Here is a 24,405-nt window from a genome sequence, read left to right as displayed (position 1 = left end):
CCAAAACTAAATTGAACACCTTTCATGGAGAAGATTAATAGAATATTGAAAATACCATCGCAGGAGTTCCGGTTCAGCTCACTGGCATTGTACCCTGGCCTACAGGAACAGATAAAGCCTTCTCCACTTAAGTTGGTACAGTTATGTTCACAGATATTTTCAGCACAAGTTCGTCCAGTTCCTGAGTCTGAAAAGAATGTAAATCGTTATAATTGGAAAAGCATAAATCATATTGAGAGCTACAGTTTTCAATTTTCAAACAATTTTCAAATATTAAGTTAGCCTTCTTCTTTCCTCCTCAGAAAAAACTTTCAGCAGACATGAAGGTCTTTCAGGGATTTCCCTGGCCACAGTACTACTTACTAATGACAGGGAGGTCAGGAAACTCTGAGGCGGGATCATGACACTGCCATATTGAATGACCTCATTACCCACCCAGCCTCACCCAGCACTAAAGGGAATGACATAAAATATCAGACACCAGTTCAAAGCAGCTGCAACTATTCCAGGGATTTGGATAGGTTGACAGCCCCACTACCACCATCACCTCCCTCCTATCTCACAACCAAAACAGAAAGTTTGCTAAATTCCTTTGACATGTGATATAGACCTATTTCAGCTGTACCTTGGAATTAGGGTGGGCACCTAATTCATGTAAGGCCTGATCCAACCTTTATTGAAGTCAGTGAACTCCATTTACTGTAGTGGCCTTTGGATCAGGCCTCACATGGGGAGAAGCAAGGGACCTCTGACACAGGGTCCCCTAATGCCAACTGGCAGAGGACACAAAGAGGACGCATGGGGTTTTACAGGGATCCCCTGGGTCAGGCATCTGCATAATAACTCACCAAAGGGTGGCTATGAGGTCTCTATTGAGAGCCAGCAGTCCGCTGTTCGCCATAATCACTGCAAAATGTATGCTCATATAATAATTAAAAGCTATATAATTACACTGGAAATTATGTTCCTAAAGCCTGGAAGTTAAAGACAGGTCACCAGGAGGTGACATGTCTTAGACAGGTTCCTTTCAGGTAGGGGCTAGCAGACACGTATCTCTGTCTGGTCATTAATGTATTGTACATTGTATGTATCACAATGAAGACCTGTTTGTATTACTGAGCCTGATGCTAATCAAGAGATTATGAAATCACAAGGGAGGAGAGCTGCAGGAAAACACAAAAACAGCAGAGGGTATCCTGTTTACAAGTGAAGACAACAGATTTTGGGGGTATAACTGGGAGTCCTGAGGTGCACCTGGATCCTTCACCAAGAAGACAAACTGTCAGCACGTTCTGTCTTATGAAAGGAGGGTCACAGCCAACCTGACTGGAAAACATCGCAAAGACTTTGGGCGAGCTAAACTTCATTATTATTGTTATTTAAGTCTAGGCTTTATAACACGTTATGATTTTAATTTAGATGTAACTATTTGTTTCCAGTACTTTTACATGATACTTCTCTTATCTCTAGTCTCTTTTAAAGAAACTTAGACTTGTTTTCACTATAAACATATCTAATGTGCTGTGTGTAAATGAAGCAGTGATCTAAGGTGATACTGGTAAGCTGGGATGCACTGCTTCTTTGGGACCAGCAAATCTGAGACTACTGTGGGTGGCCAGAACAGGGCTGGATGCTACAGTGAGACACTGGAGGGAGGGCGGGGGGAGGGCGCTCATGGGTTGGATAGTGCCTATGACCAACCTACAGTGGGACAGCAGAGCCTGCATAGGCTGAGAGGAGAGTGTTTGTGTTGCCTGTGGCTGGTGGAGTCAGGGAGCTGACCCATGGCAGGCACAGAGAAGGTTTCTTCACACTAAGAGCAGATGGTAGCAAGGCACCTTACAACCCTGGGTACCTCTGAGAAGTGTCACATGTGATATAGTACAGCAGCTGCTAAAACTGGTATTTTTGCCACTGCAGTTAGAACCTATATAGCTAAACTGGTGAAGTACAACACATTTACAGAAATTACTCTGACACTTAGAAAATACAGCAAGTAGATCTATAACATATAAGTAGAAACAGTTAAATAGTAAATGTGTATTGACACAAGATGAAGAAGGATGCAGATTTACGCCAAAATATTATTTCACTAACTCAATTAACTGTTTATGTCCTACAACTATATATCAATGCTAATTACAATAATTATACACACATCTTTATATACATACATATTATATATATAGACACACACACACAAACACAGTGCCTTTGCATTCATATTTAAAATTTATACCTGCAATTAAAGTTAGACATCTTTTATTCCCATCACAAAAGATATTTGTCATCCTGATTAAGTTTATAGCACTATTTAGTGTTATTTATTCTCTCTCTGCTTAATGCTGATGTTCGAAGCTGGAAAGGATCCAAAAGCCATCAGTCTGGCTTGAGTTCATGTCTGCCCATGAACAGTACTGGGCTGAATGCCAGCAAAATGTCTGATTTGCACCATTTCACATCCTTCTTATACTTTTATATTTTCATCAGGTCACATAATTATTTTCCACTACTCAAAGTCCACTGGGATGGATGTGAAATACAGATGCAGGCCACCTCAGAAAAGACCATGCTAGCAGTTTGATAGTTATTTGTGATATGCAACCACACTAGGTTTTAATCCCGAGTGCATCATTTGGCACATTTTCACCTGAAGCCATAAACACCTGACAAACTGAAATCACAAGTGAATACTCAAATTAGGAATCTAAGATGTCTGCCTATTGCAATCAAAATGCTTTATTCGGGTGGACTCCTCTAGGATCTCTCTGCACTCCCTATCACACAAAGTTTACTCCAAGTTTCCACATTGCAGTGACTCTCCTGATTGGGTCTCTGTCATCTTATGAAAAACTGTTAAGAAGGCTGATGACTGGAGGTGACTTCAATCTGAGCACTGGCCAATAGGGTGCTGGTGTGAGATGAGTTGTTCACTTTCTCCTGGGATGGGTACTGAGCTGGTGAAAATCATCCTAGCTCTATTGACTTCCGAGGAGCTATGACAATTTATAGCCGTTCAGGGTCTTCTCTGACCTCCACAGTGTATCCCATTTTAGAACAAGACCAAATTGCTTCTTGTGAAGCACAAGACTCTTAGCCTTAACTTGCACAGTTCAGGACACTGAGTTTCTTAGTTTGCAAATGACAATGTTTTAGAAAGATATGCAGCAGATGAGGAGCAAAAAGCTGTTCCAAGTGATTATATTTTAGCTCTAGTTGATACTATATGTTTCTTATTTCTGTTTCAAAACCTGCTTTCATTTCAATTGTACTGATTACTACTACACCGCATAACGACGATATTGTTACTTACTGCAGCCTATTTCATCAAAATGGTCTCCACAATCATCATAATTGTCGCATACATAATGTAGAGGAATGCAGTTTCCATTACCACATTTGAATTCTTCAGCCATACAAGGTCTTGGGGTAGGTTCTCTACCTACAATTCAAAAGACACACACTACTGTCACCTACATAGCCTACCAAAATCCACAAGTTAGGCATTATTCCTTTCACAGAGGAGGGAAGTGAGGCACAGAGAAGTTTAATAACTTGATCCCGTGAGTCAGGAAGTCTGTGGCATAGTTCTGCCGATTCCCAGTCCTGTGCCTCATCTCAAAAACCAGACTTCCTCCTTCTACAGTGATACAAGGGCTAGTTCATAAACGCTTTTTGTTACATATTTTCTACTCAACAGTGGATTCAACTTCTTGCTTTGGTAAGGCTATTAATATCTTTTATCTCTATATTTTATACTTTAACTCGAGTTTTTGATATTTTAGTTTAGCTGAGACCATTCTAGCATATACAACATGCTATTACAATTACATGACATTGGGTAATTTAAAAAGTCAATAAATAATAAATATTCTTAAGCTTGGAGGCAAATTCTGCTATGAAACGTGCACATGCAAGTCCCATCGAGTCAGTGGGTACTGTGAATATATCTGGGAGCAGAACTTTGCATTGTACAATAAAGATATATAATAGAATTTATCTATTATTACAGGTGTTAATTCCCGAATGCTATAACTGATTCTTTACGGGCAGCCTCATGTGCAGAGCCCCAGTGAAATCAGTGTGGCTCCTTGTGAGCGCAGGGGTCTACCCAGGCAGAACTAGTTACAGCATCAGGGCCTAAACTTTTAATATCCCCATAAGTACTATTCAGGACTCAATATTGTTGAGACATGCATAACAATGGTAAGAATTCAGAGACAACTGTGTTCAAAACAACTTCAAGAACATTTGCCACCCTGACCATTACTGAATTGCCAATTCTTTCTTCTTCATTATTTTAAATAGACTATACCATAAAAATATAATTCGATATTTTTTTTCAGACTATACTGATTTATCACCATGCTCATGGCATACGGCGGGCATACTATTGCTGGGGGCGGGGTTGTTACCCATTAAACCTATACTTGCATCTATATGCTACAAATATTCTGTGTTATAATAACCACAGTTCAAATCGTTTCCTGCTGAACATTAGTTTTAAAATATTTGTTTCATTTTGTTATTCAATGTTGGTGTTTTTTATTATTATTAAACATTACAAATACTGTACATTGATGGAAGTCTGAGTCTAGGATTACTAGAAAATGTATCTACTGATTGCTGAATAAAATTGGCTGTGCATGTGTAAACATACAGTGCTCCTCTTTCTCATCGCTTCCATCTCCACAGTCATCCTCCTGGTTGCACAGCTCGTGACTGTAAATACAGCGATTATTTTCACAGCGGAAACGGAATGGTGGTTCACAGGGAATATCCACTGAAATGAAGTAGATCAAATAAGCAAGTATGATGCAAACACTTACTGCATACAATCCATCAAAGCAATACATCACTTTTTTCGGCTACCATGTGCCTCTATTTTAAAAAGCACTAGTCTTCCAGGCCAAAAGTAAACATATTCTTCAGTCAGGGCATTGAATTAGGTTTGTTTAAAGATAACCTAAAATCTGTGTTTATGACATAGTGATAATCAACTTTCTTGAAAACGGTAGTGTGTATCCCAGAAAGCAAACATTCACCACTACTGCGGGGAATATAATGAGTAGTCACCATGCTAGTTTGTGCTCTATAGCTTTCTAGACAACAGCAGAAATCATTTCATGAAAAGCCCACCTAATTTATAAATGCAGTTGTCGTGGCTGCTCAACTGTATGTAACATGTGTTTTTCATAGGTATTGGTCAAAATTTCCAAACTTGAGTGCCTAAAGTTAGGACCCATAATACAAATTGAAGGACATGCCCTGACTCTAATGGGAGTTGAGGATGCTCAGCACCATTGAAAATCACTAAATTTCAGTTAAGGGTCCTAATTTTAGGCAACCAGTTTTGAAAATGCTGCCTGTTCTTCACATTTCTAATTGCTACGGGGATTGTCTCTCATCATTTGACTTCTCCCCTCTTTTACAGATGCATATTTAGATGCTTGGAAAGCAATGAATGAGCTACAAAACCACAAGAATGAGTATGAAGTGAATTTAAACATGCTTCATGTGAAACAACACTTTCTTGGTGGCTCTCTTTACCAAAACCCATGAGAATCTCCAGTCAAAAGAACATATTTATGATTTAGCTCTTACTTCTGTACCACTAATGATTGTAATTATATAGTTTTACTAATGGAGTCAACATTGTTCATTTTCATTTAATTTTTCTCTCTTACAGCAAAGGTGAAGTTCTTCATCAGAGTCATCTCCACAGTCATTGTCACCATCACATTTCCAATACGGCTGGATACAGACATGGTTTTTACACTCAAACAACGTAGGTGGACAGTATGTACCATTAGGATAGCGTGTTGCTGGTGAAAAGAAATTTGATTTTTAGTATAAACAAGTTAGCTTGATCTGAAATAACATTCAGGCATTTCCTAGGTCATTATTTCTTCTAAACCCTCTTCTCTACAGGAGAAGCAGGATAAAAGGTTTGCAGGAACAGTAGACTGCAAGGACTGAGGGCCACTGGCTAAGTATGTTGATTAATTTAGATTAAGATTTTACAAAGCTAAATAGTACACTAAAGTTACTGCCAGAGACCTCAGAACCACAATACGGTGGTGTGAGTTTTACTGGTGCTGTTTGCATATATCACCGGCAATTCATTAATATAATCTACACAAATTTCATCCAGCAACCCCAGTGAATGGTCAGGGAATTAACTAGATAATTAATTATTAATTTATTCACATTTATAAAGTGTCCATCCAATTATGTTGATCCTATACAAAATTTGAAAACAACATCTCACAAGATCGAGACCACACATGGACCTCCCCTTCCTTCACCTCACACACACAACCACCCTGCAAATCATTTCTCTTTCATCAACTTCTACAGCCCATCAGTTGCTTTCCAGCTATCTTCTTTCCCAGGGAAAATATGTGATTTACAGCATGCCACAAAGGATGTCTAATCCAGCCTCTGTTGGACAAAATATGCTTGGAAATAAACTCCAGAATATAGGATGCATCACTGAAAATGTCCTGACTCTTCCCCTTCCCACTTAATCCAGGGTTTCTAGTTCAACTGCCTTGAAGGATGATCACAACTGCTGTGACAGGAACATGAGAAGAATGACATTATCCCAGGTACCAAGGCCCCAAACCATTTGGGCTCTATAGATGAAAACCTTAAACTTCATCTGGGAATCATCCCGCAGCCATTATAGCTCTATCAATGCACAGGTGTGAAATGTCCCCTAAAAAACACCGCTTAATGAGGAAGCAGTCACAGTCTGCATGAGCCGCAACTCCCCAATGGTCTTAAAACGTAGCCTAGTGTAGAGATTAGGGCACAATCCAGACTGGAGACCACAAACAGGAAAACACTTTGTTTCCCTTGTTTCATTGATAGTGGGGGGGGGGAAGAGGAATGAGATCATCTAAGGCCCTGTGCGCACTATAAAATCAGCCACATTAGCCTGTTACAGTAGAGTAGGCCTTGAAATGTTTAAAAAGCCGTTCTGTCTTGCAGTGTAGCTGGGACAGAACAAAATCCACACACTGTGTTAGACCATCCTTGCAAAGAGCAGGACTTCTTGGGCATCACTCTCTCCAGCAGGTTTATTCTTTTAATCTATTTATAATTTGCCAGTGGAATACCTGAGAATCCATTAGTATATTAAAAAAATAGTTCAATATATTACATTTTTTCCTGAATTATTACTGAAGTCATTTGAGTGGCAGATATTCAATACTACTCAGGATTTTGTCTCTTGTATTAAACAGACAATAAAAAGTAAGTTTCTGTAAAATTAAAGTGTGTCTTATGTTCTGTTCTTCCCGCATAAATTCCCACCACATGCTTTAAACTCACGACAAGTTGCTTCATCAGAGAAATCAAGACAGTCTGCACTTCCATCACATCTGAAGCGTTCTGCAACACAATGTCCACTGCTACATTGGAAATATCCAGGATGACATGTCCTCAGCTCTAAAAAGATTCCAAAATGATTAGTGAAATGTCTTCACATGAAAAACAAGATGAAAGTGGATATTTTTCAGACAGAAGATACCATTAAAAACTGGGCATTCACCATCCACACTATCTAAATGTATCATAGTATTTGCGGCATATGCTGTTCCAAATAAAAGTAAATAATGCAGTGCAGTAAAGGTTGCTTCACTACTGCTCCTTGATGTAAAATATGGTTTTGTAGAGTGATTTCAAACCTGCACAAACCTCAGTTTCTAATATGATGAAATGACACCCAAAAGTCAATACGCACCACAGTCACGTTCATCTGAATTGTCTTCACAGTCATCATCATGGTCACAAACCCACCGAGAAGGAATGCAGCGCAAATTATCACAACGGTATTCACTTTCCGTGCATTCGCGAGGGCCTTCAATTTAAAAGATAAGTGCAAAGAACATGTGAAGTCACTCAACTGTAACTCTAAACATCCAAGCCTGTCTCATTAAAATAGGCAAAATGATTGCAGGGTGAGATGTGAGACAATCATTAAAATGGCAAGTTGATATTTCTGCATACAGATTATGTGATATTAAATATTTCATGTCTCTCCAGAGTGCCGTGGGTTAACTCTTCTCAAGCTTTGTTTTATTACATTACCCAAGAGTCATTTTTATCTTGAGGAAATTACATCTTCTAATCAGAAAATAATAAAATTCAGTTTGGGCTTGATCCTGCACTCTTTACTCAGAGAAATGTTTTTACACACACACACACACGCAGGATTGAGTCCTTAAACTCTAGTGGAAATCAGGACTAATAATTTCACATACATTATAACTACCATTATCTCTGTACAATACAGAGGTTATTATTAACAGCATTCCAAATGGCTCAGCAGTAACAATACAGACTACACAGTGGAACAACTGAACTCTTGCAATTAAGAACAACATGCCCCATTTTCAAAAGAAATAGGAGGCTATAAGTGAAAAGCAAGGAATACTAAAATATCATGAGAGTGGAGTGACAACTCACTGCAGTTGTTCTCATCAGACCCATCTCCACAGTCATTATCTCCATCACACTTCCAGCGTAGCGGGATGCATCGGTGATTATCACAGCGGAAATCTCCCAAAGGATTGCAAGTCATCTCCTCTGCAAAGCACACAATTTGTCACCAAGACAATAAACCAGCATACATTAGCATAGCCTTGAATATGCTTTGGACAGGGTAGAGAGATGCTTAGAGTAGGATAGGATGCTTTGGATAGGGTAGAGTTCCATACCATAAACTGGGTCAAGCAGTTAGGAAACATCCCATCAAGTAATGATATAGGATTGGGAGGGGAATGCTCAGGAAGAGACTTTGCACTTTCACAGTAATTTTCTGGACATATCCATTTTCTAGAAAGGCAGAATGCTACTCCCAACACAAGGACTGCAGAGCCAGGGAGTCCTAAAACAACCACCCTATATCCTACTTGTGCAGAAACAACAATTCTACTGTCCCTCAGAAGAGGAAAGTATAAAACAACCAGCATCGATAGAAACAAACATTAGCTACAGAATAAATGATTTGGTGGAAGAAAAATGGGTATGTGTATATGGGTATGTATCTGGTGACTCTCGGCATGGCACACACTTTTACTGACAAACAGCCAGAGCTGAAAGCCACATGGCACACTGTAGGCCAGACTGCCACATCCTGTTTTTCCCTGGGTTATTCTGATGTAGATGTTGTGAACTCAGTTCACTTAGTTTGTAGCATTTTAAAAGGTCTCAAAACAACTCTTGCAGCATCATAAATCCTCAACACTGGTGATTTTGGTATAGTGTATGCCCAGTTGAGAGTTGGAAGTAGTTTTGAAAATATGCAAAAAGAAAACTGAATGACAGCTTTCATGTGAAGAAGAGTTCAGTGTAAGCTCAAAAGTTTGTCTCTCTCATCACACAGAAGCTGGTCCAATAAAAGATATTACCTCATCCACCTTGTCTCACTAACATCCTGAGACCAATACAGCTACAACAACACAGCTCTCATGTGTGTTCCTACATGTGAGATTCGGGAGCAGGAAACCATACTTCCCTCTGTTTTATTCAGTAATAAGCAGAGAATCAACATTCAATAATAAATACTACAATAATCATCATAATCTAGCTTTCAGGGGGTATAGCATGTGAGCTACACAATGACCTATAGTGAATTGTTGTCCACAGAATTTTCCTCCATGCAGATGGATATCAGTGAAATGGACTGATAGAAAACGAAAGAAGTACAAGCATACTAATTATCACCGAGAAGACTTCCATGAGGCTTTTATAGCGTGGAGGAATATTCGCCGCATACGTCATTTCAGAAAAAAGCTTTTCCCTACACCTACCACAGCCTTGTTCATCACTGTTGTCTCTGCAGTCATCATTCCCATTGCATAGTGCCCACAGTGGAATACAGCGGTAATTGGTTCTACAGCTGAATTCTGTGTGGTTATCACACCGATAGGCAGGACCCACTAAAACACAAGAGAGAGTTGTCAAAGAACATTGTATTACTTCTGTATGCTCATGACTTAAACATTTGATTTCTGTTTTACGGTGCACTACTTCCATTAAAAGAAGTCAACGACTGAAAAAAACAACTGTCAGGTCATATAGCCCATCTCCCTGCTGGTGCACAATGGAGTCATCTTATACAGTTACCAGCATTTTGTCCACTCTGTTTTTATGCTAAGTGACTGGGTATCCACCACTTTGCATGGGCAATTATTCCAATTAGCCACCATCAGGAAGTTTTCCTTGATAATCAGACTAACTTTCCCCTTTCTTAATTTCATCTCATTTCAGAGTTAACCTGCTCCTTGATGCCCTAAATAATTCCTCTCCTTCCTTTATGACTATTCTTCAAATATTTAACTTTTATCATGTCCTCCTCTGGGGCTAGATTGAACCACTAGGCTCAGCCCTCTGTAAAGGATGGCAAGTAGCTGTGCCCAATGCAGGAAACACAGCAGGAGGGAACTTGGCTTCCCTGCTACCGGAGCCCTTTACTATGGCAAGGAAAGGCTGTAGCAGGGAGGCAGTGTGGAAGGGCTCTGACAGCTCCCCACTGCCTCTCCCTTGCCAAAACCTTTCCTCACTGCCAGAGCTTTCCAGTGTGGTGGGCTCCAGCAGTGGGACTCTACACTGCTAACATAACAGTGCAGACAGAGACACCATCTGGGCATCTGGAGAGCCATGTAGGATCTACACCTTATGGTTCTGGTATGTCTATACTCTGTTTGCCTAACGCTACACCTCATCATCTAACCACTATTTATATCCATGCTGGCTGGGTGCACAGTGTCTGTGCTCTACATGCTGCTGTAAGGGTTGATGTACTTAAACATATAACTCAACACCGCTTCGGCCTTTTCAGCTGTCTCACTGCATGCAAACTCCCTGTCAATTTGCTGACTATTATTACTCGTAGGTCACATTATTGCATTCCAGCTTTCAGACTGCTGCTGTTCAGATTATTTTATTCCAGTTCTATTAACTTGCATTTCGCCAAGCTAAATTTCATTTAAATTTGTTGTTTTCTATCTAGGTGCTTTTTTTATTATTTCTCTGTCATTCCAGATACCCACAACTCCTCCCTATTTAGTAGCATTTGTAAATTTCATTAATATGTTGTTTACTCACTCTTCCAGATCATTAAACAAATATTAATGAAAACCAGGCCTACCATAGATCTCTGGAGCACCCCACTCAATAGCTCCTCTACAACTTGAGACTTTGTGGTTTATCATAACCCTTTACTCACAAACTGTCAGATTTTTTTACCCATACGACTGTGTTCATATCCAAGTCAAGAAGATTTAAATTTGAAAGTAAGAGATTTATGAGCAACTGTATTAAAAGATTCATGAAAATCCAAGTGTATTATGTCTGTCACTTTCCTTTCATCTGCTAATTTTACCAGTCTGGCAAGAGACATAATCAAATCTGCCTGGCTAGATCTGTTCTTTACAAACCATGCTGCTTGGGTTCTGAGTTCTTTACAAACGCATGATTGGTTCAAAAACCTTGTAGATGTTTAGTGACTTTTTCCCCCTGCAGTATTTGTTGCTTGGTATCTCATGAGACTCTCTTACCAAGTCACAAAGTGCTGTGTTGCAGTGTCAGTTACCTACTGCAATTTAGCAGTCAGTTTGTAGGATTCATATCGCCTCAAAAGCAAACCTCTTGAAAATTAAGCAATGCCATTCACTCTGCCTATAATGCTATAATGTCGACAGCTGCCACAGATTTAGTGCTTACTGCATTCGTGGAACGGCTCGTCAGAGTGATCACCACAATCATCATCCACATCACATTTCCAGGACTGAGGGATGCAGCGGCCATTGTCACATTTAAACTGGCCTGGAGAGCAGGTCCTACTGGCACAGTGAGAACTATCCTCATCTGAGTTATCCCCACAGTCATCTTCTTTATCACACTGCCAGGCTTCTGGGATACAGCGTTTGTTGGCACACTGCCACTGATGTGTCTCACACTGGTGATTAGCTGAAAGAATACACATTTTTATTAGGCTGGTGACGCTTATAAGAGCGAGCTAGCCCTTCAGTGTTATGGGAACTGAATCTGTATTATGTCATCACAGCATATTAAGGAAATGCTGGTAACTCAACTGAGCTTAGAATTTACTTGTCCAGTTGAGACACTGACTTCTAATCCTGCGTGGGTATGGCCCACAGGCTGCTTTCCCCCAGCTCTAAAATACTGCACTATACAACACAGAGCCTTTAGAGAGAAGAAAGAAGGGCACCTGAATGACAACATGACAGTGGGCCAGAGAGGAAACACTCTAGTTCCACCCAGCATATTCTCCTGCTAAACCAGCACGCTGCATGCCAGGACACTTGGCACAAGTTCATGCTGCTCAGAGCACCATTAACTTTAGATCCATAGTTTCTATCTTCCTCAGAGGGAACTCATGCATAGTCACAGAGCAGAAGTCAATGTTGGGGGGTCGGCTGGTGAGGTTTGTGATGTTTGCAGAGTAGGAGTCACATTAAGTGCTAGCCTGTGAGCTGGGGTGTTCACTTTGGCTTTCCACTGATCTCCAGCCTCCATGGTTTGGATACTTCTCCCACTGCCCCTTTGACATGCACACTAATCCCTTCCTCCAGGAAGAGAGAACATAGCATGATTTCTGCAAACTTCAACACTTCTAGCTTTTCTAGAGCACATTTTCCCCCTTATGTAACTGTGTATATACCCCAAAATCATCTGTATTCTACCCAATAAAATAGAGATATGTGAACTCATTATGCAGATGTCAATTTCTTATCTTACATATTTAATACTCCCTTGTGCCTTACTTAAGAGCTTGACTGTTTGAAATTCATGTAAAATTGAGGTTTCTTTTAATTATGATGACATTACAGAAAATACTATTATATGTTAATGGAAGTCACTGAAAATATCAATTATATGACTACACAGCTTCCTTTTTTCATTCTCACTGCTCAGACTGCAACTCCCAATGTAATATTATTTACAAGAAGAGAATAATTAGCTTTCTAATTAGACACAAGCACATGAAACAAGATGGGTTTTAAAAATTGTTAATACACTGCCTCACAATTATAATTAGATGCTAACAATTTTTTTTTAAATTCCATCACATTCAGTTCTCCAAAACTGTCTGCCTGGGTGTATTGCACTTTGAGCAATTTTCATGTGAAATAATTTTTTTCATTGTTTAAAGAGGCAGATTATGGTAAGAAGCAGCATGGTCTGATGGACTAAGCTGGGAGTTGGAAAATCTTCAGTTCTGATCTTGCCTCTAACACCCAGGGTTTGTCTACATAGAGTTGTTTGTTGAAGATGTTGCGCGGTAACTGCCCCACTAGCTCCTGCTAGCACAAACTAAAAGGTACTTAGTTTGCATTAACCTAGTCCTGTTTGAAATGGGACAATGTGAACACAAACTAGGTACCTTTTAGTTTGCACGATTTAGTTAGTGCATGCTGCAACTCACACCACTGAAGTCTGGACTGTGGGACCGTGCAGACAAGTTCAACTTCATGGTGTTGCTTTGAGCAAAACACAATGAGATCTATTTTCCACTGCCTTGTATCTTACACTAGTGCAAGTGAAGCAAAGTCAGTGTAAAACATTTCCACTCTGATTTGGTAGCATTTACACCCCTTCTACCATCACTTTGCACTGGGGTAAAAGACTATGTAAGGTGCAAAGCAGCAAAAAATCAGGCCTAACATCTGTAAAATAGGGATCATGATTCTCACCAACCTCTTAGGGCGGCTTATGTGGATTAAATGGTTAGTGTTTATACAATGTTTTGAACATGTGACGTGCTACACATGTGTCAAGAATAATTATCTGACATTTACCACAAAGTACATGATCTTCATCTGATCTGTCAGGACAATCTGGCAGAGCATTACACAAGAAATGGGGACTAGTGCAGTTCCCATCACTACATTGGAACTGCCCAACACGACAATATCGGTGTGGGCAAGTCAGGGGTTCATCAGAGCCATCCCTGCAATCTCTCTGCCCGTCACATTTCCACCAGATCGGTATGCACCTACAAAGAGAAAATAAATTTCCTTTGATGAAGCAATTACTTTACAGGCATCCAGCCATCCCAATTGTGGACAAGCTTTTGCCAGTGACAAATCATCTTGCAACATTTGGCTTCAGATATTTCTTGAGCCTCAGTTCTACATGACATGAGGCCATTTGTCACATGATAACAAAATATACCACAACATGGTGTTGCCAGTAACATATGTTGATGGTGAAACCTCTGTAACAGGCTCATGGAAAATTAATATGGACTCAAGTTTGCAGTATTTTTGTGCAAATTGTCACTCTGAGCTTTCTTGAGACTCATCATTCAGACACCTAGGCAAGCCAAATGTTAGCTGGATAGGCTGAGAGACAGAGAACAAGATACATTTCCATAAGTGATCTGAAATTTAGATGGAGAAATCTATTAAGTGCATAAGTTTAACAGTGACCTAGCCATATAAGCAATCGGTGCTCCCGTGTGAGGCAGCATTAAGCCTGACAGAATGGGCCACCGGAGAAACCCAGCTGCCTACAGGAGTCTTGGGGTGGTGTAGAGCCAGGATAGCGAGCCTTATGCCTGTCCCCACAATTCTGGCTCCTGCCATGTAGGGGTGGCCAGGGAAAAGGGCCATGGCTGTGTCACCGCACCAGCTGACCCCTTGCTTTCAGAATGGACCCCTATGGGCCACTGGCAGCCAGAATAACTTAATCAGTTAACAGCAGAAACAAACATACTGCACAGCATGTAGAAAAGACAGGAGCAGACTCATAATTCACGAATCCACTGGGAAAAGGCCTCTGGGGCAACGCATGACTAACACCCCAGTCCTTATTGGATTAGCCATGTGATACAACAAAGCAAGGGCATTAATAAGGAGCTCATCCCATTAGCCAGAAAGGAGGACTCTGCTAGAAATTTTTGCCAGCACAGAAGTCAGACTGGAATTGGGCTTGTCTTTACCACCAGTCCCCAGAACCCAAAATATGGAGACTTACTACATACTTTCAAGCCTTCCAGGTAAATTAGCCTTAGATATAGATGTTATCCTTAAAGAGATTTTAAAAGAAGATACTGAGCAAAGGACTTACCTTTCACTGTCTGCACAGAGGAACTGAGTGCTGGAGCACATTGGAAGGCAGTGTGCAGAGTTGCCAAGTTGTACCACCATGAAGTTATCGGGACATTCACAAGAATAACCCTGACCTCCAACTTTTATTAGACACAAATGGGAACAGCCACCATTGTTGGTACCACAAGGATTATTCACTAGTAAAATGGAAGAATAATCATCATACTTCACACTCCCATAAACAGAAAGACCTTGCAATAGTCTCCTTTTGCACAGAAGGCACTGATATTATCTCTTGCAAATCAAAACAAACAAACAAAAAAATCAGGCACTCAGATAGAAAAATCCAGTCTCAACTATAGTTTATTGAAGATATACTAACAGTGAACCCTGAAACCCTAGAAACTGGCTTTAAATCCATACTTCAGGTCTGATTCTGCTCTATTTATCTTACTTTATCAGATAGCCAAATCAAAGACCACCTGTGTAGGTTAACTAAGGGGTGATCCTTCAAGAAATTGAGTGTGCCTCCTGTGAGCAATCAAGTGCCTTCAACTCCTTGTAATGCCAATGGGAGATGTTCACACGGCATGAACCAGGGCTAGGCCCTAATAAGGGCCAGACATCCACACTAAATTTTAAATCTGTTTGCTCACCAATTGGCTGTCTGTATGGATGGTAGACATGGATATCAAATGGCCTGTGTGTAGTGTTCACCAGAACAGTTCTGCCTGATCCATTATATTTATTTCCCTTCTCAACAGTTCTTGTGTTCCAATCAGTCCAGTAGATGGTGTCTTCAAAAACTGTAACTGCAAATGGATGAGGTAAAGTCCCATCATATACTGCGTGACGGTGTCGTCCCTCTAGGTCAGAGTACCTACATGAACAAAAAACATGCATAACACTGAGATCAAAGCTGCAAGAGCTTCAGGACTTTAACGTATCTTCGTACAGCAAGCAGTTTCTTAGTGGTGATCAGTGGATTCAAAATACTTTAATTCATTTTGATACATAAGGCTTAAATAGGTTTTACTTTAGTTATAGAAATAGACCAAACACGCAAAAGGAAATACGAAGCCATCCTTAAGAAATTATCTGGCTGTCCAATGAAGTTTTGTGCATAGATGATAGGTTACTTGTCATACAGGAATGTGGCTGTATAATTCAGATAGCTACTCAAGTGACACTTGGCAAAATGTAACACCTTTATTCCTAAATTTTAAATATCCTAGGACTGCTATATGTTACTTTTAGCAACATTTTTAATAGAAAAATCTTCTGTAACTCTCACATTTTTTTCTGATTGTATTATTAACAAAGAAGGCTAAGTTAGTAACTCTGAACAGCAACTTTATGATTAATGAACAAATCAATTAAGAAACTTGGCAAAAATTAATCCAATGGAGAATCCTCCAAGTCTAAATTTTTGACAGAAATGCTAAACATCAAAATTTTAACATAACTGTTCACTTTCATATTGCTCTAAAAACACTGATTCTTTGTGACTTCACAGTGTCTGTTACAGTAAAATAGTTTTAATGGGTTATCTCTTTTTGTTATGACCAAGCATTAGCAGGAAATTATGGAAAACATTTTTTTCCCTAAAATGTTTCATTTTAACATGGAAACTTGGAAAGGAGCTAAAAGAAGAGACACGAAGGAGATTTTTTACATGTGTTAATTTGGAAATACCTGGAAAGAATCAGAAAGTTAGCTAGTTACTTGAGCTGAAATTGAAGTCTAAGCATTTCATCATATGAAATTTATTTGACATTTTATAGACTTGTATCAAATGTAGGAAATTACATAACAAAGCCACAGGTTGCCTGCAGTATTGTCGTGAACTTTTAATAAGGGGAATATTAAGGCCAAACGTTCAGCAGAACTCTACAAATGTATGCACATACATTTCTTACCACTGTCCTCAGATCTGTGGGCAAAAAAAATGATGATTTGGTATTCAGTTCTGCCTCAGTTTGGGTTTTGCATCTACATGAAGATGCACTGGCAAATTCTAGCCCAGACTGTGAACCTCTTTCTGAATGTCTGAACAATTACTTCCATGAGCAGTTTCTGAGATTCCAGTGAGACTATTCATGCAACTACCCACTAGTGTGAGTAAAAGGTTTACAGCCTAAACCCCTGCTGCAAAGTTCTGAAGACCCACTGAAAATCTGTCCCTTATTATAATCACTGGAGCTAGCAAATATATGCTATAAAACTTCAGAACACAAGTGCCAACTGCTGCTAAAGAAAAAGTCGAAAAAACCCCAAAAGTTAATTTTATCCAAATAAGGAGGGAATATTTCCTCTTCATCACCTTTACACCTAACTTCTGATTCCATTTTAATTTAGAATTAGTTAACCCTTTCAATTCTGATGGATTAATTGGATATGTCATTTGTCTAACTGCACTGCGACAAGACATAAAATATCTCTGTTTGTTCCATTTAAAAAAAAACAACTTGTTGCCTTGATCCATGCACAAACTGTCAGCAGTGAAGGGGTTAAAAAATTCTTAAAATAAAGTGCTACCACTGAAATTTGGTATGAACAGTTACCCAGTTGCTTTATTCTTCTCTATGTACGTACTCAATGTAGTTTAGATGGGCATCTGCCCAGTAGAGCTTGTCGTTGGTGTAATCTATGGTGAGTCCATTGGGCCACTCTAACTTGGTAGAGATAATCACCGTCTTGTTCTTGCCATCCATGCCCACTCTTCCAACATAGGCTCGGTCTGCCCAGTCAGTCCAGTAAACCTGTCTATTTAAACAACATCCATAGTTAGTTTTGTAGGAAAAGATCCAGGGACAAATTCTAGAAGGTACATTTGCAACATAACACCTCATGCACTAAAACAAATCCTATCCCGCACCGTTGGTGCATTTTTGCAGAACGGGAGGATATGATCCAAATATTCTGTAATTATTCTTACTAACAGACACAAAATGATAACTTAGTATGGACTTTAACACAAACAGCATGAGACTGGCAAACTGCTAGGTGAAAGAGAAACACTCTGGAAATGTCATACCCATATTTTGGATGAACGACAATAGCTCTGGGATACTGAAAGCAGAAGGTGTTGTTGGAATCCACACACCGATCCACCAATTTTTTCCGGAATCTGCCATCAAGCTCAGCGACATAGAGACAGTCTTTGTATGCATCCACCCAGTACAATTTTCTGAAATGTTTTATAATGAATATTTTACACCCTGCTTTATACAAAATAAAGCACCTCACTTTAATTTCAGAGCTTTTTTCTCTCTAGAGTAATGATGAATCCACTGTAATGAAAGAAGAATTAATCAGGACCACTTACTTCTCAGTCCTCCAACACAGCCAACATGACAAAGGACAAATGTTGCCAACTGTTGCTCAGGGCTCAAACTGGGTAGGTACAAACCCATATGCCGTACTCCCACCTTTCCCGAGCCATGTGCCATATTGCCCTATCCTCTCCTCTGACATTGGCACCACTGGCCAATTACTGCTACTAGTGCCAAATTCAAAACTGTAGCTGGTCAACTGGGGAATAAATCCCCCATCTCAGACAGCTGCCTGCAGCACACGGCCAGCACAGCGTGTCACTACCTCTACTTTTCCTCCCCTCTTCTCCTACCAAGAGATGGCAACAAGGAGATGGCACAGAGAGGGGCCAGGAAGAGAGATGTGCAGTGCCCTGGGTCATGAGTGGGGCTGCAGCTGGGGCTGCCATTAGAATCACCATCTCTCTCTCCCTCCCCTGCAGTTTGATCCCTGCTTTCAGCAAACCAAAGGAGTGAAAAAATATGCATGATTATAAAGTACTTTCACTTATGGGGACAAGGGTAAAACACTGGGTAACACCTCTGTTGTAAGAATCATTCATCACAGCACACCCAGAAAAATCTGGTTCTCAAATGGCAGTGTCAGTGAGGTTTCCCTGGTTAATAAGAGTATTTTTAAATATAAAAATTCAGGTTTTATCAATTGTCTTTGCTTGCTTGCTTGCTTGCTTGCTTGCTTGCTATATCCCTCCCAGTTAAGACATTTCCTATCACATCAGAGAAGTGGATCTTCTATTAATTATTCTTATTCTTATTACTATTATTAAATGGTCCATTAACATAAATGTTCAGAAGTCTTTGCATTACTGTGGTGCCCTTATTGCACATTCTGATGATAAGAACACCAGGCTACAACATGTTTTGTTGCTAGCAGGACTGAGCATAGCGCTAGGAGCCAGAAACTTTCTAATCATGCTCTGCAACTAGCTTGCTGCGTGTTTGCTAAACCACTCGCGGTCTGGCTTCCCCATCACCAAAACAGGAATAACACAATGTACCCATCTCACATGGCTGTTGTGAGGATTAGTTAGTGAATGTTTGTACAGCGTTTTGAAAATATAAAACACACTAAAGAGCTAAGCAGTATTATGAATAATTATTATTGACATTATTAGGATACTGTTATACTGGATGTATGGTATGTGGATTGAAAACCAATACCAAACAAGTATCTTAACTCATATTTTGACATTAAAAAAATAACTTCCTTAATAGCTCAGAAAAGCTAAAAACATTTTCTTACCTGCCAACCCAGTCCACAGCAATACCTTCCCCATTTGGCACATCATCACTTATTACTGTCTCCTTGTTTGTCCCATTTAGGAACATTCTTTCAATGACCTTCCTCCCCACATCAATCCAGTACAATCTCTTTTCCACCCTGTCAAAGTCCAGTGCCACCACATTTCTTAGTCCTTGCAAAATGAGAGAGTAAGACTGGCCATCTGCTGTGAGATTTCTCAGATAGTAACGGTTGCTAAAAATAAGGTAGGGGGAGATATTACTATTTTGCCGGCAACTCTTTCCATCAGGCTCACGGATGTAGCCTGGGGCGCACTTACAGATGTAGGAGCCAGCAGTGTTCTCACAAATCTGACTACATACTGATGGCGTGTCATTGCATTCATCAATATCATCACATGTCCGTTTATCGGACATAAGTCTGTGTCCAGTACGACAAGAACAATAGAAACTAGTCAGGGTGTCTGTGCAATTATGATCACATCCGCTGATTGAAGGGTCATTACATTCATTAATACCTGTGGTACAAAAACAAAAACATTATTATTCAAGCAACTGAGTTACCCAGAAAACAATGCAGCCCTTATCCAAAGTATTCATAAGAGTCAACATCATGACAAGTGGGCAACAACTTTTGTTCCAAAAATACCAAAATATTCTAAATCTTGGGTGGCTACAATTGAGTTGCCAGGGGCAGATCCTTACCCAGTGTAAATTATCATGCTCCACTGAAGACAGCGGGGCTATGATAATTTACACCAGTGGCAGATCTGCCCCCAAATTCTGTCAGTGCAGAATATTATTATTTCTCAGAAGAAACACACACACACACACACACACACACACACACACACACATATTAAAAAAAACTATTTATCTGGCATTTTCATATCTAAAATCTGTGGTGATATATTCATTCTATTTACCAATTACTGGCTAATTTTCATGGATTTAGTATATGAATTGATGTGCTATATTTACAAAATAGCATACTATGTTATGATTTAATAATTAATAAGTGTGCAATATATGTATGCATTCTTCATACATCTTATTTGCAAGTCCAGATGGAACATGTATCATCTTAACTAACCCGCTGACTTAATTTTTTTTAAATTGTCTAAAATATTTAAAATAAAATATCAGAACCCTAATCCACTACCCCCAGGACTACACACGTACCACATCCTTTTTCATCGCTATTATCGAAGCAATCATCCAGCCGATTGCAAATTTTAACCATTTCAATGCAGTTTCCATTGTCACATTTAAAATGATGGGGAGAGCAAGTTGCTTCTGGTGTATTACAGAGGTGTTCCAGCTCATCAGATTCATCCCCACAATCATTATCTCCATCGCAGATATATGCCTTTGAAATGCAGCGCCCATTTTGACATGTGAACTGGTGCTGTTGGCAGGGCTGATAGGTGCACCCTCTCTCATCGCTGCTATCACCACAGTCGTTCCGCCTGTCACATCTGGAAAGAAAGGTGGCATTGTTAAACACATAAAGGTAGTGACCGTTGGATGGACGGAGGGGTAGATATACACCTGGTCATGCAAATCCTTACTCCCAACAATACACCCTTACTCACATGAATAGTTAAAATGAAATCAAAATGTACTGATGCAAGTACGGCTATTAAAGATACCAGTGAGCCTCCTCCCATGAAAAGTTACTGTGCCCAGAAGTACAGGTTTAATGCCATAGGTAGGCTGTGGTAATATTAACTCAACCATCCCAGAGGTTTGTACTGCACATAAATTATTTCACACTTAAATGTAATCCCATTAAATGACAAAGTATAAAAACTGAAATTAATTCATTCCTTCATTTGAATCTATTTGCAAGGCTTTTGTATTGTTGCTGAAGTATATACAGACCTGTAAGAGTTTCGGATGCACAATCCATTGTTACACGTGAATTCATTTTCAGTGCAAGACCGTCGCGTGCAGTTTTGATGTTCATCATAAGCATCACTGCAGTCAGCATCTCCATCGCAGACCCATACCTGAGGGATACACCTCCTCAGGGGGGGCCTGTTGTTCACACATGTAAACTCAGTGGCTGTGCAGCTGTGGTTTGCTAAAATAAAACACATTTGCTAAATAATTGAAATAGAGTTATTTTCATTTTACATGTACAAAATATGCATTCCCCATTCACATCTAGGCATGTGTACCCGAAATTTCAAGCAGAAATTCATTCAAATGCATCTTATCCATTGCCAAAAGCCAGATTTATCCTTGGTGTATCTCCACTGACTGCAGCTGTGTGTGGAGGGTAGTGTGGTGCCCCACAATGCCCCAGGGAGAAGCAGCACTCCTCCCAGAGCTCCCTGGCATGCAGGGGAACCATTCCTGTTGTTACACCCCTTCTGGGGATGCAGCATTCTTTCCCTTGGTGCCAGGCCAGTGCATCAGGAAGCAGAGCTAAGACCTTGCCTCTCCCTACTCACTCCTTTGAGATGCTTGCTCCCCAGAGGGCAAATCAAGGGAGCAAATAACTGCTGAAGGGCACAAGGAAGGGGGCCAGGCTTCCTGCGCTTCTGCTCTTTGTACATCCACTAAACAGCCTGGCACAACCTGACTCTGCTCTCCAGCTAATAGGATTTCTACCGGAACCTCTCTGACACTAATACCTGATACTGATTCACAAGAAAAGCTGTGCTGCCATGATCAGGCACTCTATATGTTGAAGTTGTTACAGCGGTCTGTGTTAAACAAACACGCCATGTTAATTACATTGCAAAGCAGTGTATAATTCAAGGCTATTGAATGGAATGGGACAAAATGAGAAAGGACTTTTTAATTAGAATTTAGAATTTTAATTCAAAAAATGTAGACTAAAATAAAGAATTATACAAAATATTCAGACAGAAAAAAAGTTATGTCATGCAGACTTTTCAGTAAATCTAGCCTGGTCTGAAAGCAAGTGGGCTGCCCCTAGCACAGGGGTGGGCAAACTACGGCCCGCAGGCTAGATCCGGTCCCTCAGGGCTTTGGATCTGGCCCGCGGAATTGCCTCCTGTGGCGCCACAGGTCCCGTGCCACTCTGCAGAAGCAACTGGCACCACTTCCGTGCAGCCCCTAGGCTGCGTGGCAGAGGGCTCCATGCGTTGCCCTTGCCTCCAAGTACCATCCCCCACAGCTCCCATTGGCCAGGAATGGGGAACCCCGGCCAATGGGAGCTTCGGAGGAGGTACCTGGATGCAAGGCGAGCGCACGCGGAGCCCTCCGCCCCAGAGCGCCCCTCCCCCCCGCCGCACACACACAGGGGCTGCAGTGCTTCCTGGAGTGGCGCGGCGTGGGGCCAGCGCAGGCATGCAGGGAGCCTGCCCTGGCCCCAGTGCGAGCTGCTGTCACCCTGGAGCCACTTCAGGTAAGCGGCACGAGGTCAGAGCCTGAACCCCACCCGCCCTCCATGCCTGCACCTCACACCCCTCCTGCACCCCAACTCCCTGCCCTGAGCCCCCTCGTACACCCCACACCCCTCCTGCACTCCAACCCCCTGCACTGAGCTCCCTGCTGCACCCTGCACTCCTGTGCACCCATGCTCAGAGCCCTCTCAGACATCCCACACCCCTCTTGCACCCCAACCCTCTGTCCTGAGCCCCCTGCTGCACCCTTCCCCCTGCACTCCTGCCCAGAGCCTCCTCATACACTCTGCACCCCTCCTGTACCCCAACCCCTTGCCCTAAGCTCCCTGCTGCACCCCGCAGCCCTCCTGCACCCCTGCCAAGCCCCCTCGTACACCCCACGCCTCTCCTGCACCCCAACTCCCTGCTCTGAGCCACCTGACACATCCCGCACTCTTCGTGCACCCCAACCCCCTGCCCTGAGCCCTCCCTGCATTCCGCACCCCTCCTGCACCCCAACCCCCTTCCCTGAGCCCCTTCATGCACCCCACACCGCTCCTCTACCCCAATCCCTTGCCCTGAACCCCTTCCTGCACACCACACTCCATCCCGCACCCCAACCCCCTGCCCTGGCCCTGCATACAATTTCCCCACCCAGATGTGGCCCTTGGCCCAAAAAGTTTGCCCACCCCTGCCCTAGCACAATACTTTATTTGTATTAGACACTTACCACAGTTATGTCTTTGATCTTCATCACTCATATCCCCGCAGTCATTATCACCATCACAGATCCAGCTTGCTGGGATACATCTGCCATCATCACACCTGAACTGGATACTTGAACAAGTTCGCACATGGGACACTTAAAAAATGAATAGAATTACTCTGCTTGTTAAACTAGCCTGCACCGTTGTAATAACCTACTAATTGAAGCATTCTTTAGGACAGGTTTACTCCAATGAAATGTAAGAGAAAAGCTCAAAAATTAGAACCTAGGTCAAATTACGCTTGCTGAGATAAGGTGAACACCACTTTTCCATGTCCCCATTTTCTCTTTATTGGTCAATTACACTAACAACCCGTACAAACACATTACTGCTTTGATTGTTAGTATGTCAGTCTTGTTATACATCAAAAGTAGACTGTTAAGGAAACCTGAAATTAGGAAACGTGGTAAACTTGAAGCAGGCATCAACAGTCCTGACAGAGTGACAGTACTAATTTTACTATGTATGTTTATAATTGCTTGTTTGTAATCAGGGGCTGAGGTTTTTGGAGCAATACAGAGACCTTTTAGACAGGTCTTAATAAGGTTGAAGGTGTGTCAGTTTGAATTCCTTCAAAAGCAGGCATGTGTCTCAGAGCTCTAGAAATGCGGGC

The 24,405-nt window shown here is 41.2% G+C and overlaps 1 protein-coding gene across 2 annotated transcripts in view; it reads right to left on the bottom strand.

The window, feature by feature from the left end:
• The window catches only part of LRP2 (LDL receptor related protein 2), a 186,145-nt gene that overhangs the window by 35,962 nt on the left and 125,778 nt on the right, over nt 1–24,405 (bottom strand). For both annotated transcript variants that reach the window (XM_030580404.1, XM_030580405.1), the window contains exons 48-65: nt 23,756–23,887; nt 21,551–21,752; nt 20,849–21,144; nt 19,668–20,184; nt 18,127–18,279; nt 17,685–17,855; nt 15,746–15,969; nt 15,109–15,286; nt 13,836–14,032; nt 11,737–11,982; nt 9,822–9,950; nt 8,476–8,595; nt 7,751–7,867; nt 7,339–7,455; nt 5,688–5,825; nt 4,661–4,783; nt 3,314–3,442; nt 56–187 (exon numbers count right to left, since the gene is read on the bottom strand). In XM_030580404.1, the coding sequence (XP_030436264.1) occupies nt 56–187; nt 3,314–3,442; nt 4,661–4,783; nt 5,688–5,825; nt 7,339–7,455; nt 7,751–7,867; nt 8,476–8,595; nt 9,822–9,950; nt 11,737–11,982; nt 13,836–14,032; nt 15,109–15,286; nt 15,746–15,969; nt 17,685–17,855; nt 18,127–18,279; nt 19,668–20,184; nt 20,849–21,144; nt 21,551–21,752; nt 23,756–23,887 (3,321 nt within the window). The remainder of the gene's footprint in view (nt 1–55; nt 188–3,313; nt 3,443–4,660; nt 4,784–5,687; nt 5,826–7,338; nt 7,456–7,750; nt 7,868–8,475; nt 8,596–9,821; nt 9,951–11,736; nt 11,983–13,835; nt 14,033–15,108; nt 15,287–15,745; nt 15,970–17,684; nt 17,856–18,126; nt 18,280–19,667; nt 20,185–20,848; nt 21,145–21,550; nt 21,753–23,755; nt 23,888–24,405) is intronic.

Source organism: Gopherus evgoodei, chromosome 11 (assembly GCF_007399415.2).
Source record: "Gopherus evgoodei ecotype Sinaloan lineage chromosome 11, rGopEvg1_v1.p, whole genome shotgun sequence".
Classification (NCBI taxonomy): domain Eukaryota; kingdom Metazoa; phylum Chordata; order Testudines; family Testudinidae; genus Gopherus; species Gopherus evgoodei.
Note: the sequence above shows the minus strand (reverse complement) of the source record. Positions and strands in the feature narration are given on the sequence as shown.